The sequence below is a fragment of the Saccopteryx bilineata genome, chromosome 7 (genome assembly GCF_036850765.1).
Source record: "Saccopteryx bilineata isolate mSacBil1 chromosome 7, mSacBil1_pri_phased_curated, whole genome shotgun sequence".
In the NCBI taxonomy this organism is placed as follows: domain Eukaryota; kingdom Metazoa; phylum Chordata; class Mammalia; order Chiroptera; family Emballonuridae; genus Saccopteryx; species Saccopteryx bilineata.
In genome coordinates this window covers 89,938,748-89,952,451 of record NC_089496.1, presented here as the reverse complement: position 1 = coordinate 89,952,451, position 13,704 = coordinate 89,938,748, and the positions used below count along the sequence as shown (strand labels likewise).

Here is a 13,704-nt window from a genome sequence, read left to right as displayed (position 1 = left end):
AGGGACAGACAGGGACAGACAGGCAGGAAACGAGAGAGATGAGAAACATCAATTAATTCTTCGTTGCGGCACCTTAGTTGTTCATTGATTGCTTTCTCACATGTGCCTTGATGGGGGAGGGGCTACAGCAGACCGAGTGACCCCTTGCTCAAGCGAGTGACCTTGGGCTCAAGCTAGTGACCTTTGGCTTTAAGCCAGCGACCATGGGGTCATGACTATGATCCCACACTCAAGCCATCAATTCTATACTCAAGCTGGTGAGCCCACATCCAAACCAGTGACCTCGGGGTTTTGAACCTGGGTGCTCTGTGTCCCAGTCCAATGCTCTGTCTACTGCGCCACCGCTTGGTCAGGCTTTTTCCAGTTTTCTAATGAATTCTTAGCTTAACAGGTAACAGCCTGTTTCTTCAGATGCTTAACCTTTTATTTCTGAAAGGATACAGAAAATATATGTTGAGATGGTCCCGACTTGTAGTGGTTCAACTTAAGATTTTTCAGCTACAGCAGACCGAGTGACCCCTTGCTCAAGCACATTTACAAGGGTATAAATGTGGTATGCATTCAGTAGGAATCATACTTTGAATTTTGAATTTTAGTCTTTTCCCAGGCTAGCAATGTTTGCTGTATGATACTCTTTTGTGATGCTGGACAACGTCGGCAAGTCTCGCCTTCCCATCAGCCACATGGTCATGAGGTTAAACAACCAATATTCTATCTAGTGTATTCATTGTGTTAGATGATTTTGCCCAACTGTAGGCTAATATAAGTGATCTGGACACATTTAAAGTAGGCTAAGATATGAAGGTTAATAGATACGTTATTTATTTATAGATTTTATTATTTCATTTTAGAGATAGGAGACAGAGAGAGAGACACACACACACACACACAGATAGAGAAGGGAGGGAGGAGCAGAAAGCATCAACTCCCATATGTGCCTTGACTAGGGAAGCCCGGGGTTTTGAACCGGCAACCTCAGCGTTCCAGGTTGACACTTTTACCCACTGCACCACCGCAGGTCAGTCTAGTAGATACATTAAATGTATTTATTTATTTATTTATTTTGCATTTTTCTGAAGCTGGAAACGGAGAGACAGTCAGACAGACTCCCGCATGCGCCTGACTGGGATCCACCCGGCACGCCCACCAGGGGCAACGCTCTGCCCACCAGGGGGCGATGCTCTGCCCATCCTGGGCGTCGCCATGTTGCGACCAGAGCCACTCTAGTGCCTGAGGCAGAGGCCACAGAGCCACCCCCAGTGCCCGGGCCATCTTTGCTCCAATGGAGCCTTGGCTGCGGGAGGGGAAGAGAGAGACAGAGAGGAAAGCGCGGCGGAGGGGTGGAGAAGCAAATGGGCGCTTCTCCTATGTGCCCTGGCCGGGAATCGAACCCCGGGTCCTCCGCACGCTAGGCCGACGCTCTACCGCTGAGCCAACCGGCCAGGGCCCTAAATGTATTTTTGATTTATGGTATTTTCAACTTATGATGGTGTTGGTCAAATAAGTTTGTAAAATATGATTTTTATGTTTGCTCGCTTATAGTTTCCATTGGGGGCTGGGCAGTGCCAGGTGTATGTGGGTCTGTGAAATTGCAAATTACCTTCCTGCTTGAGAAGGACCATTGTTTTGCTAATGTTTTCTGGAGGAGAGGTTTTCAAGCCAGAGAGGTCTGAAAAAAGGAGAGAGAGGGGCAGAGGGGGAAAGAAGCCATGTTTTGCAGGGAGAGCGGAGAGAATGCAGAGTGCTGAAGAAGAAGCCATGTTGGCAGAGAAGGGAGAAGGTGTGCAGATGGGGAACCAGAGCTGAGGGACTTTTGTGAACTTCGCTGAGACTGGTGGGGCCTTTGATTCTAGTAGGAACCGGAAAAGATTCTCCTGGTTGTGGAACTGGGTAATGTGTCAGGGCTTTGTGAGCTCTGAATGAAGAGGGAAGTGTTTTCCCTGTGTGTTTGCTTGTTGGCCAGTGTGAGACTTTAATAAAGGAATGGCCCACCATTGTTTGGCTTCACTGTTTCTGCCCAAATCTAATGTGAACCTGCATGTGCATGGCCACGACAGCAGCGACCACTGGACATACAGATGGGTTTAGGGGGACACAAGCCCAAAGTCAAGGAGCATCAGTAGCTTTGGAGAGTTTCCATACTACCACCACTACCTTCAAATTGAGGAAGTGTTATAGGAAAGATCATGAAGTTTAAAGTGAGACAGACTTGGGGTTGGGTCCCAACTCCCTAACTTCCCAGAGACTTGGTGTCTCTGAATCCATTGCCTCATCCTTAAGAGTAGAACATACCTCTATAAGGTTGTGAGAGCAATGTACTTATATTGTGATAAGGTGCCAAGGAATTGCAAAATTGTTAACATTAGTATTTTAAAAGGAAGAGTCAAGCCCCCTTACCTCTCCTCTCTGAAAAGAAAAAAAACCCCTAAAGAAAGATTAAAGGGGCAAAAGTTAGTAACTAATCATAGTTTAACTATAGTTCTCTGGAAGGACTGAGGCCACTACTTGCTAGACAGAGCAAAGAAAGTAAAACTCATCTGAAAACTTCCTCTTCCCCTTGTTAAGGGCCTTTAGGAGACAATGTTTACGTATCTTAATTAAAAGTTCCTACACTGCCTGACCAGGCGGTGGCACAGTGGAGAGGGCGTCGGACTGGGATGCAGAGGACCCAGGTTCGAGACCTTGAGGTTGCCAGCTTGAGTGCGGGCTCATCTGGTTTGAGCAAAGCTCACCAGCTTGGACCCAAGGTCGCTGGTTCGAGCAAGGGGTTACTCAGTCTGCTGTAGCCCCACAGTCAAGGCACATATGGGAAAGCAATCAATGAACAACTAAGGTGTCGCAACGAAAAACTGATGATTGATGCTTCTTATCTCTCTCCATTCCTGTCTGTCTGTCCCTATCTATCCCTCTCTCTGACTCTCTCTCTGTTTCTGTTAAAAAAAAAAAAGTTTCTACACTAATTCTAACTCATCCTCCTCTCCTGGAGTCCTGAGAGTGAGGTATACCTCTACACCAGTTGTTCTCAAAGTGCGCCCTAAAAGATTTCCAGGTGCGCCCTATGGTATTCCAGAGAAATATGTGCCTGTTGGGGACCAAAAAACTAACAGGGTTTTTGGAGTTTAGATTTTTGGGAGACAGAGGTGTAGGGAATTGGCTGTTAAGCTGACAGTCTGCCCAACCCCCCACCTCACTTGCCTGATTAGGTTGCAAAAGGCTATTAAGCTGTGGTGCTGGATTTTTATTTTATTTTATTATTTTTTTTTAACAGAGTCAGAGAGAGGGATAGACAGACAGGAACGGAGAGATGAGAAGCATCAACCATTTGTTTTTCATTGCGCGTTGCAATACTTTAATTGTTCATTGATTGCTTTCTCATATGTGCCTTGACTGTGGGCCTTCAGCAGACCAAGTAACCCCTTGCTCGAGCCAGTGACCTTGGGTCCAAGCTGGTGAGCCTTGCTCAAACCAGATGAGCCGGCGCTCAAGCTGGCGACCTCAGGGTCTTGAACCTGGGTCTTCCGCATTCCAGTCCGACGCTCTATCCACTGCGCCACCGCCCAGTCAAGCGGTGCTGGATTGTTTATACTACCCCTCATGTTCCCCAGAAAGACTGGAGGCAAGTTTCTTCTATCCTTTGCTTGGTGTAAAGTTAAGATTATATGTATGGTAGGGGTTTTCTGCACTCAACACAATTAAGAGTAAAAAGAGAGGAATTCTTTGATGTATTGACAAGGAAATGAGAGTTTGCCTTTCAAATATATGCCCAAACATCGAAAATGTCAGTAGGACACATCAGGCTCATGTTTCTCATAACCACAAGAATGAAAAAACTTAACACATTCCTGCCAGGACCTGCAGAATTTACTAAATATTACTAAGAATGTATCTATATATATAAAAAGATAACTTTTTTGTCATTTTTAAATTTTTTATCCCTTTTTACAAATTCTAAAAAGCATAACTCAAAAAATGTAACAAAAATGTTTTTTAATGTCAGAATAAATTTAATTTTGTTGTATTTATTTCATTTAATTACCATAAAAGCACGCTTGGACTTTATATATTTTTTCTTTAATATTTGACTTAATTATTATAACATATTTCTCAGAAATTTGTATTTAGTGTGCCTACAATTATTTGCAGGATTTTAAATACGCCCCGACTTCAAAAAGTTTGAGAACCACTGCTTTAGACAAAGGGATCACGCCCATTCCCCTTGCTTGAAAAAACTGCATTCTGTAACATTTTATATGCTTTCTAATAATCATCCCTTTTATAATTCTTTATATGTATAACACTTGTAAACTAGCAAGCGGGGACTAGCAAGGTTTTCTAATAAGCTAGCCCCAACACTTTTAGCAAAGGTAATTTCATTTAGCTTCTCTCCTTATCCTAAGCTAAACATTTTGTAGCAACAGGGATAGGTGGTAGACCCTAGAAGTTTTAGGAATGTCTTTGCCGAATATGTAAAACATTAATCACTACTGTGTTATCTTGTGGTCTTGATGTGTGGGAATGCTTTTTCCTTTTAAATAGATCCTATAGATAAATGTAAGCTTGTTAGTAATGGACTATTATACCATGCATCCCCTCCTTACCCACTCCAACCAGTACTTGATTTTATATAAAAGAAAGCTCAGAATTGTATGAGAGCCTACAAGATTTGGGACCGTGCCCCATGTAGCTAGCCGGCTAATTAATAAGCTCCTCAGGCCCTGGCCAGTTGGCTCAGTGGTAGAGCGTCGGCCTGGCGTGCAGAAGTCCCGGGTTTGATTCCCGGCCAGGGCACACAGGAGAAGCGCCCATCTGCTTCTCCACCCTTCCCCCTCTCCTTCCTCTCTGTATCTCTCGTCCCCTCCCGCAGCCAAGGCTCTATTGGAGTAAAGATGGCCCGGGCGCTGGGGATGGCTCCTTGGCCTCTGCCCCCCCCCCCCCACACCCCCGAGGGGCAGAGCTTCACCCCTGGTGGGCGTGCCGGGTGGATCCAGGTAGGGCGCATGCGGGAGTCTGTCTGACTGTCTCTCCCCGTTTCCAGCTTCAGAAAAATACAAAAAAAAAAGAAAAAGAAAAAAAAAAAAGCTCCTCAGATTTCCTCTGTAACTTGCCTTGATATCTCTATGTAGCTCGTGGATTACAGTATTTTATAACAATATTGACACATGTAGGTGGCTCTAATAAAGTCACTTCTCCATGGTAGGGTCTTAGGTCTCTTTAGCTGTCCTCTGAACTTGTTGAAATCTGCTATCCTGTAGTTCTTTTTTTTTTTTTTTTTTTGTATTTTTCTGAAGCTGGAAACGGGGAGAGAGAGTCAGACAGTTTCCCGCATGCTCCCGACTGGGATACACCCGGCACGCCCACCAGGGGGCGAAGCTCTGCCCACCAGGGGGCGAAGCTCTGCCCACCAGGGGACGATGCTCTGCCCCTCTGGGGCGTCGCTCTGTTGCGACCAGAGCCACTCTAGTGCCTGGGGCAGAGGCCAAGGAGCCATCCCCAGCGCCCTGGCCATCTTTGCTCCAATGGAGCCTCGGCTGCGGGAGGGGAAGAGAGAGACAGAGAGGAAGGAGAGGGGGAGGGGTGGAGAAGCAGATGGGCGCTTCTCCTGTGTGCCCTGGCCGGGAATCGAACCCGGGACTTCTGCACGCCAGGCCGACGCTCTACCACTGAGACAACTGGCCAGGGCCTATCCTGTAGTTCTGACAAGAGACACCATTAAGACCAGCATTCCCTTTTGGATTACTTTATTATTTTCTCAAAAGGTTTTTTTTCACTTCCATATCACCAAGCTACTCTTGTTGGTTAGAATAAAGACCTGAATACTAGTTTTTCTTGTAGCTTCCTTTATGTTCTCAGAGACAACATTGCCAATGACACAAGTCATGTATGTCAGCTGATCTTTCTGTAACACGGTTGAGGTTTCTGACAAATGTTTTTCTTTGCTGCCCAGCAGGGAGTGGATCAGTTTGCAATCATTCCAGCTGCTTTCCTAATGTTTGCAGACCAACAGAGGAACAGACTTGTCACATCCCTTTGTTCACAGGATGGTTTTCAGGCTTGTGTACAACAGCCAGTGCTATCTTCCACCCCACCTCCCCCAGGAAACACATGCAAACTTCTACAGGCACAGCTTGTGGGTAGGGCTCAGGTGGTAGAACAAAAACATCATTGCTGTTATCAAGCCAAGGGCCTTAGTGTCTACCTGACTGCAGATCCTGGCTTTTCTGCACTCATACAGAGAAAAGTGCAGATTAGAAGTGAAGTCATACGCCCAATTTTCCCATGGGCAGTGTAACGCCGGTGGCCGTGGCCATGCAGGTTCCCATTGGATTCGGGCAGATGGTAAAAGAACTGTGGAGCTGGAGGATGGTGGGCTATTCCATTTATTAGAGTCTCACAATGGTGGAGGAGCAAGCAGACAGGGAAAACTGATTCTCTCTCAGGACTCCCAAGCAAAACAGGCGGGGTGGGGGTGGGGGCTTCTCCAGCAAACAATAGCAACAAATGGCCCCTTCCAATGATGGCCGCCCTGAGGGCAAGCACCAATCAGGCAAAGTACAAGGTGAGCAAGCCTAACACACTTGTTTGCTCAACAGACAGGGTTGGGAAACCAAGGATGGTCTGGACTACTTGGAGAAGGGAAGAGGCAGAGAAACCAGTGCAGGAGCTTCAGGTCTCATGGCAGTATTTTTCCACATCAGGCTATTCTCATTTCCAAGGTGCCCTTTTCTACTGAGTGAGGCACTTGCAGAGGTCCAGATTCCCAACAACTTCCATGTGGCTGTGCTGAGCAAAGGAAAGCCCCCTGTACTAATGATCACATAGCCAGCTGGGCCCAATGAAGAGGGTGAGTGCCCTAAACTCTCCAGGTCAGCTGGTAGCACGACAGGGTATCATTCTCTGCCCCTTGAGGGGTAAGGGACCATTATGGAGGAGGAAGCCAAGATGATGTAGATCAGTGGTCCCCAACCTTTTTTGGGCCACGAACCGGTTTAATGTCAGAAAATATTTTCACAGACCGGCCTTTAGGGTGGGACGGATAAATGTATCACGTGACCGAGACAAGCGTCAAGAGTGACTCTTAGACGAATGTAACAGGGAATCTGGTCATTTTTTTTTAACAATTATTTTTTTTTAATTTTATTTATTCATTTTTAGAGAGGAGAGAGGGAGAGAGAGAGAGAGAGAAGGGGGGAGGAGCTGGAAGCATCAACTCCCATATGTGCCTTGACCAGGCAAGCCCAGGGTTTCGAACCGGCGACCTCAGCATTTCCAGGTCGACACTTTATCCACTGCGCCACCACAGGTCAGGCCAGAATCTGGTCATTTTTTAAAAATAAAACATCGTTCAGACTTAAATATATAAATAAAACGGAAATAATGTAAGTTATTTATTCTTTCTCTGCGGACCAGTACCAAATGACCCACGGATCGGTACCGGTCTGCGGCCCGGGGGTTGGGGACCACTGGTGTAGATGCTTCACTTGGGCAAGTTTAATACATAGCATTCTGCATCCCACTCAGTACTTAAGCCCTGCAGGGGCCACACACAGCCTGCCCAATGCACACTCCCACTTGTCTTACCCTGATGCAAAGGGACAGAAGGGGAGGGGTTCTCTAATCATGCTTCAATGACTGGGATGGATGGAGACTGTGGTGTGGAAGAAACTGTCCTTCCTCAATTCTGGACCAGAATGAATGCCTTGTGCCCAGACACACACGTTCACAGCTGTGGGCAAGATGTCTCCCAGCCCCGCCCCCCAAGCCCTACAGGCTCCTTTGTGCTCCTGGACCAGCGGTTCTCAACCTGTGGGTCGCAACATACATATTTAAAATATGTATTTTCCGATGGCTTTAGGCGACCCCTGTGTTTTGTTTGTTCGGGGTCGTGACCCACAAGTTGAGAACCACTGTCCTGGACCATGAGGTACAGCAGAGGGGAGACTTCTGATTAACTACAGTTCTGCTCTGATTTTCCTTTGATCTCAGTCTGTTGTCCCAGGTGTCTTGCTTGGAGCTGTTAGGGAAGAGGACAACTGCCCCAAACCCTGGCACATCCCTGGTGCCAAGGACGCACTGCTGTGCGGAGGTGGTGTTTGGGCAGCAGCAGGCTGAAGGAATCCTGACCTCGGTTGTGGCAGTTGGCTGGGCAGGGGGCACGGCTACAGTAGGCTCAGAGTCACTTGTGTTCATTCAAGGTCCAATCCCTGGGCATCTTAATAACAGTGTCCACAAATTCAAGAAGGAAACCAGAGGGAAAGGCATTGATGTTGGTACTAAGACATTTATTATACATATCATAAAAAGTCTACCGTTGTCCTGTTTTCCTGTTTTTCCATATGTACATGCTTCTGTCCAGCCCCATTTGCCCACCCTCCATGGTGCCAATCAGCTCTCCAAACTGACCAACTAATTAATAAAAGAAGGAACTGGAGGAGTGGCCAGACTGATGGGAATGGGGTGGGGGAGGGAAACAAAGTGCAAAGTGGTTGGCTTGGCTCTCAATGCCTGACCACGTGCAGGAGGGGCACAAGGGCAGGCACTGCAGGCTGGCACAGTGATGCCTCCCCACAGCTGCCAGGCTGCAGGTGGTACCTGAGAGTGCTCTCAGGTTGGACCCCCAAGAATGGACAGCAGAGGAGGAAAAAGGTCCTGAAACCTGATTGTGGATCCCAGGAAGGGCTATAAAAGTTCTCTTTTTCAGGTCCCCATACAAGTAGCAGTGGCAGCAGCTCAGGCTGGGCCTGAAGAGTTTGTAGCCCCTGGGACAGCTCAAAGGAGTGGGGGCAGGGACAGCCTCATAAGTCTTGATCTCTGAGGGGCCTTCTTTAGTTGACCTCAGAGGTGGGCATGGGGTCTGTGGGGCGTGGTGTGGCCAGCAGGGGCACTGGTGAGGTGGCTTCAATGAGAGCAGGGTTGAGGATGATGGGCAGAGTCATGGGTGGCACGCCCACCTGCAGTGGGGAGGCCAATGGCTGTAGGATCAGTGGGGGCTGAGCCAGGGGAGGAGGCCCATCTGGGGTAGGGCTCAGCCTGCTGGGACTAGATGCCACGGGTGAGCCAGGGGAGCTGCTGCTGCCAGGGCGGGGGCCTTCGAGCTTCTCAGCATCTAGAGGGAGAGCAAGGTGGCTGTGGTCAGACTCCCCATTCCTGGGAGCAAAATGACCCCTCCCAGGCTAAACAGTTGGGAGTCTCCCTTGAAACGCACTGCAATGCCCGGCTACCTTATCTCTACCCTCTACCTCTGTTGTACTTCTAGTCAAATTAATTTTGGCCTGGTCTTTACTAGAGTCCTTGAAGGGCAAACTACATATTCTCCAAATCCCAGACCCTGTCTTTTCCTCCCAAGACTGAAAATCTCAAGCAGTTAGCTAATCAGAGCTTATCTGGCCCACCATTTCTGATAGGAAGAGCAGGCAAAAATGATTTTCTTCCCCTTCCCCCGCCTCACAGCCCATGCTGAGCAGCAGTCCCAAGCTTCCCTGGGCCTCCTCATAGGCCTCTTGTTTCCTGCTCAACGTCCAGAACGCTGGCCCAGAGGAACTCACCACAGGCCCCCAGTTCAGAGGGCATCTCTGGGGGAGCTGGATGGCCAGGTGCTCTGGTGTCTCCAGCAGCAGGAGTTAAGTGGGTTGAAGCCAGAGGTTTGGGGGCAGGAGGCTCCATAGGCATGGGGTCTGAGGAGTGCAAAGAATCCAGATGCAGGTCTCAGAACTTTGTTTCAAGCAAAGCCCTGAACACTCGCCAGTCTTCCCACCCACCTGGAGCACAAAGAACTAGTGAGCTCCAGATTCTTTCTGATGAAGTTGGGCTGAGCCCCTACCCTGGATGACAGTCTGCTTGAAAAGCTCATCTCGTAGGTGGGGCAGAAAACAGTCGATGCGCTCCCACGTGATCTCCCAGAGGGCCGAGGGCCCGCCTCCTCGGGCGTCTGCACTGTGGAAAATCTCCGCCGTGTCCATCACCAGGAGCATGTTCTTCAGAGACTCAGGGATGGCTTCTGACTGCAGGTGGCAGTGGGACCGTGGGAACAGGAAAGAGGGCATGGGGAACATGGTCAGGAGGAGGTAGCCGCCAAGGGGGAAGCCGTCAATCTTCCCAGCAAGCAGCAGGAGGCAGGCTGAGGCGGGACATACCAGTAAATCACTGGAGCCTGCATGCATGTACTTGTCCATGAAGTCCAAGATGGTCAGCCAGAGGGCCGCAAAGGTAGAGAGTGACAGCAGTGGAGACAAGTGCTGCAAGAAGACCTATGGCCCACCAGCCCCTCAGTTGAGGGTACGGTAGGAGCCTTTTGTACCCTTCTCCAAGGTCAGGAGGCAGCCTGCCCTATCTTGCATGGGAACTTTAGAGATTCTTCTGAATTCCAGAATCCTCTCAGGTCCCTAAGTCCCACTGAGTCTCCATAGCTGGGGTCCTTAGGACCTACACCGCATCTCTAATCTCTAGGTCCTACCAGAGACTTGGTTTCCCTCTTTGTGAAGAGGCAGGGGAGTGGGTGGGTGTAGGTGGTGAGCAGTACCTTAGAGAGAAGTGTGGAAGCCCTCATCCGGGTCTCCTCCATCCCGCCCACGTCTGCTGGGCTGATGTTCTCCAAGAGTTTGGTCAGTAGAGGAAACAGCACCTGGTGGGTAAACAGCCAACATCTCCAACTGGGTCAGTTGACAGCCTTGCTCCAGGGAAGCCAGGGGCTGGCAAGCCACTGAGCAGAGGGGAAGGTGTGAGAGAGGCTGAGGATTGATAGTAGGGCTCTTCAGGCTGTTCTGTTCTTAAGGATGTGACCAGAGGGAAGTCCTACCTTGTTAAAACAGGACTCCCATTCCAGGGCATCTAGCTTTTGCAGATCATGCACCAGGAGTGCACGCTGCAGATAGGTCAGTGCCTGCATCCGCACCTGGCGCCGGGCATCACAGCACAGGCAGGCAATTCCTGAGAGTGAGAACAGGCTCAGCATCCTTCAGCCGTCCTGATCCTGGTACTGCCCAACTCCTGCTCCACCTCTGCCCTGCCCTGTGCTCCCCCAAGGTTTACCCTGCAGTAAAGGGCACCAGCAGTGGGCCCAAAGGGTACGTGAATCGGCTTCAATCTTCCGGCCACTTGACTCCAGGTGGTGCTGCTCTTCTGCCCATGAGCTGTAGATGGAGGCCGCCCGCGTGTGCAGGGTGTGCATCAGGTCTAGCAACTGGGGTCAGAGGAGGGGCAGAACATGAGTGGGGCTAGGTCTGGTGAAACCCTCCACCCCCGACTGTCCCTGACTGAGTCCTCAAGGGAGACCCGAATACCAATTGTACCATGCTCCACCCCTCTCACCACACCCTTCTCGGCTCCATGAGCTCATTGCCCAGTTCTGGCCAGTGTTTCCCACAGCTGGATGTTACTACTCCTAGTAGAGGAGACCTGAGGAGGGGTGTGGACTAAGTACTGAACAACACTGAGTTGTATAGTGAGAAAGATTCTTTTTAATTATCTTTCACACCTGATTATAGATAAAATTTCATTATTTTTTTATTTTTATTTTTTTTTAATTAATTTTTTTACAGAGGCAGAGATAGACAGGGACAGACAGGAACGGAGAGAGATGAGAAGCATCAATCATCAGTTTCTCATTGCGCGTTGCGACTTCTTAGTTGTTCATTGATTGCTTTCTCACATGTGCCTTGACCGTGGGCCTTCAGCAGACCGAGTAAACCCCTGCTGGATCCAGCGACCTTGGGTCCAAGCTGGTGAGCTCTTTGCTCAAGCCAGATGAGCCCGCGCTCAAGCTGGCGACCTCGGGGTCTCGAACCTGGGTCCTTCTGCATCCCAGTCCGACGCTCTATCCACTGCACCACCACCTGGTCAGGCCATTATTTTAAAAACAGAAAGCATAGCTTGACCAGGCAGTGGCACAATGGATAGAGCATTGGCCTGAGATGCTGAGGACCCAGGTTCGAAGCCTCAAGATCGCCAGCTTGAGCAGGGGCTCATCCAGGTTGAGTGTGGGCTCGCTGGCTTGAGCATCGGATCATAGACATGACCCCATCGATGCTGGCTTGAGCCCAAGGTCGCCGGTATGAGCAAGGAGTCACTGGTTCAGCTAGAGCCCCCCAGTCAAGGCACATATGAGAAAGCAATCAAGGAACAACTAAGGTGCTACAACTATGAGTTGATGCTTCTCATCTCTCTCCCTTCCTGTCTGTCTCTAAAATAAATAAATAATAAAAACAAAAAACATACCCCAGGCTCAAATGGCTTTGATGGAAAACAGTGTTTAGTCAGATTTAATATTCTGTTTTCATTATTTTTTCTAAGACTACTCTAGGCCCTGGCCAGTTGGGTCAGTGGTAGAGTGTCAGTCTGGCATGTAGATGTTGTGGGTTTGATTCCCGGTCAGGGCACACAGGAGAAGCATCCATCTGCTTTTCCACCCCTTTGTCTCTCTCACTTCTTTCTCTTCTTCTCCTGCAGCCATAGCTCTACTGGAGCAAGTTGGCCCTGGGTGCTGAGGATGGTTCCACAGCCTCTGCCTCAGGTGCTAAAGAAGAGCTCGGTTGCTGAGCAACGGAGCAACACCCCATATGGGTCGAGTATCGATTGCTGGGACTTGTCAGGGCATATGCAGGAATCTGTCTGTCTCCCCTCCTCTCACTGAATAAAAAAAAAAAAAAAAAATATATATATATATATATATATATATAAATAGGCCCTGGCCGGTTGGCTCAGCGGTAGAGCGTTGGTCTGGCGTGCGGGGGACCTGGGTTCGATTCCCCGCCAGGGCACATAGGAGAAGTGCCCATTTGCTTCTCCACCCCCCTCCCCTCCCTTTCTCTCTGTCTCTCTCTTCCCCTCCCGCAGCCAAGGCTCCATTGGAACAAGGATGGCCCGGGTGCTGGGGATGGCTCCTTGGCTTCTGCCCCAGGTGCTAGAGTGGCTCTGGACTTGGCAGAGCGACGCCCCGGAGGGGCAGAGCATCGCCCCCTGGTGGGCAGAGCTTCGCCCCTGGTGGGTGTGCCGGGTGGATCCCGGTCGGGCACATGCGGGAGTCTGTCTGACTGTCTCTCCCTATTTCCAGCTTCAGATAAAAATTAAAAAAAAAAAAAAAAATTAAAAAAATAAAAATAAAAATAAAATGAAGACTATTCTATTTAAAGCAATTAGTTATCCATTTATTTAGTGATATAAAGTCTGCTCATAAAATACATTTTATATGCCTTGAATAGACACAGAACAAGTCTGGAAGGATAGACAAGAAACTGATGGCAGTGGTGCTTCTGGTGAGAACTTTGTGGCTAGGGATAGGAATGGAATGGGACTTACTTTTATCTGTTTACTCTTTTGTACCTTTTGAACTTTGTACCATGTGCATAGATTATTTATTCAAAAAATCAACTTTAGTTTAAAAATTAAACAAAGACTTACAGGTGGGAACACTGTGGAGGTCCTAGCTGTCCCTGAGCCCGCCTATACTCCTCAAGTCAGGTGCAGGGAGAGAAGAGGAAGTAAAGGGTGCCATACTTACGTCCTGACTGACCTGTAAAGACACCGTATGGTAGCTGGCAGGCACGCCTTCCTCCTCATCGTCATCACTATGCCCGCCCCGAGCAGCATGTTGGCTGGAGGTTCGAGGCCGCCGAAGCACTAAGCTCTCCTTAGATTTCTTCCTGAAGCGGTTCACTTTGCTGTCATATTTATGAATCTTGCCACGTTTCTCTTGGGACTTGCACCCTGAAG

The 13,704-nt window shown here is 49.0% G+C and overlaps 1 protein-coding gene across 11 annotated transcripts in view; it reads right to left on the bottom strand.

The window, feature by feature from the left end:
• Positions 1–8,258: 8,258 nt before the first annotated feature.
• The window catches only part of GBF1 (golgi brefeldin A resistant guanine nucleotide exchange factor 1), a 173,083-nt gene continuing 167,637 nt past the window's right edge, over positions 8,259–13,704 (bottom strand). For 7 of the 11 annotated variants that reach the window (XM_066240260.1, XM_066240262.1, XM_066240261.1 and 4 more), the window contains 8 exons: positions 13,493–13,698; positions 11,026–11,176; positions 10,793–10,923; positions 10,517–10,618; positions 10,131–10,244; positions 9,818–9,998; positions 9,543–9,671; positions 8,259–9,103 (listed from right to left, as the gene is read on the bottom strand). In XM_066240260.1, the coding sequence (XP_066096357.1) occupies positions 8,823–9,103; positions 9,543–9,671; positions 9,818–9,998; positions 10,131–10,244; positions 10,517–10,618; positions 10,793–10,923; positions 11,026–11,176; positions 13,493–13,698 (1,295 nt within the window). In that variant the 3' untranslated portion in view covers positions 8,259–8,822. The remainder of the gene's footprint in view (positions 9,104–9,542; positions 9,672–9,817; positions 9,999–10,130; positions 10,245–10,516; positions 10,619–10,792; positions 10,924–11,025; positions 11,177–13,492; positions 13,699–13,704) is intronic. The other 4 variants (XM_066240263.1, XM_066240264.1, XM_066240270.1 and 1 more) reach the window with 1 other exon arrangement.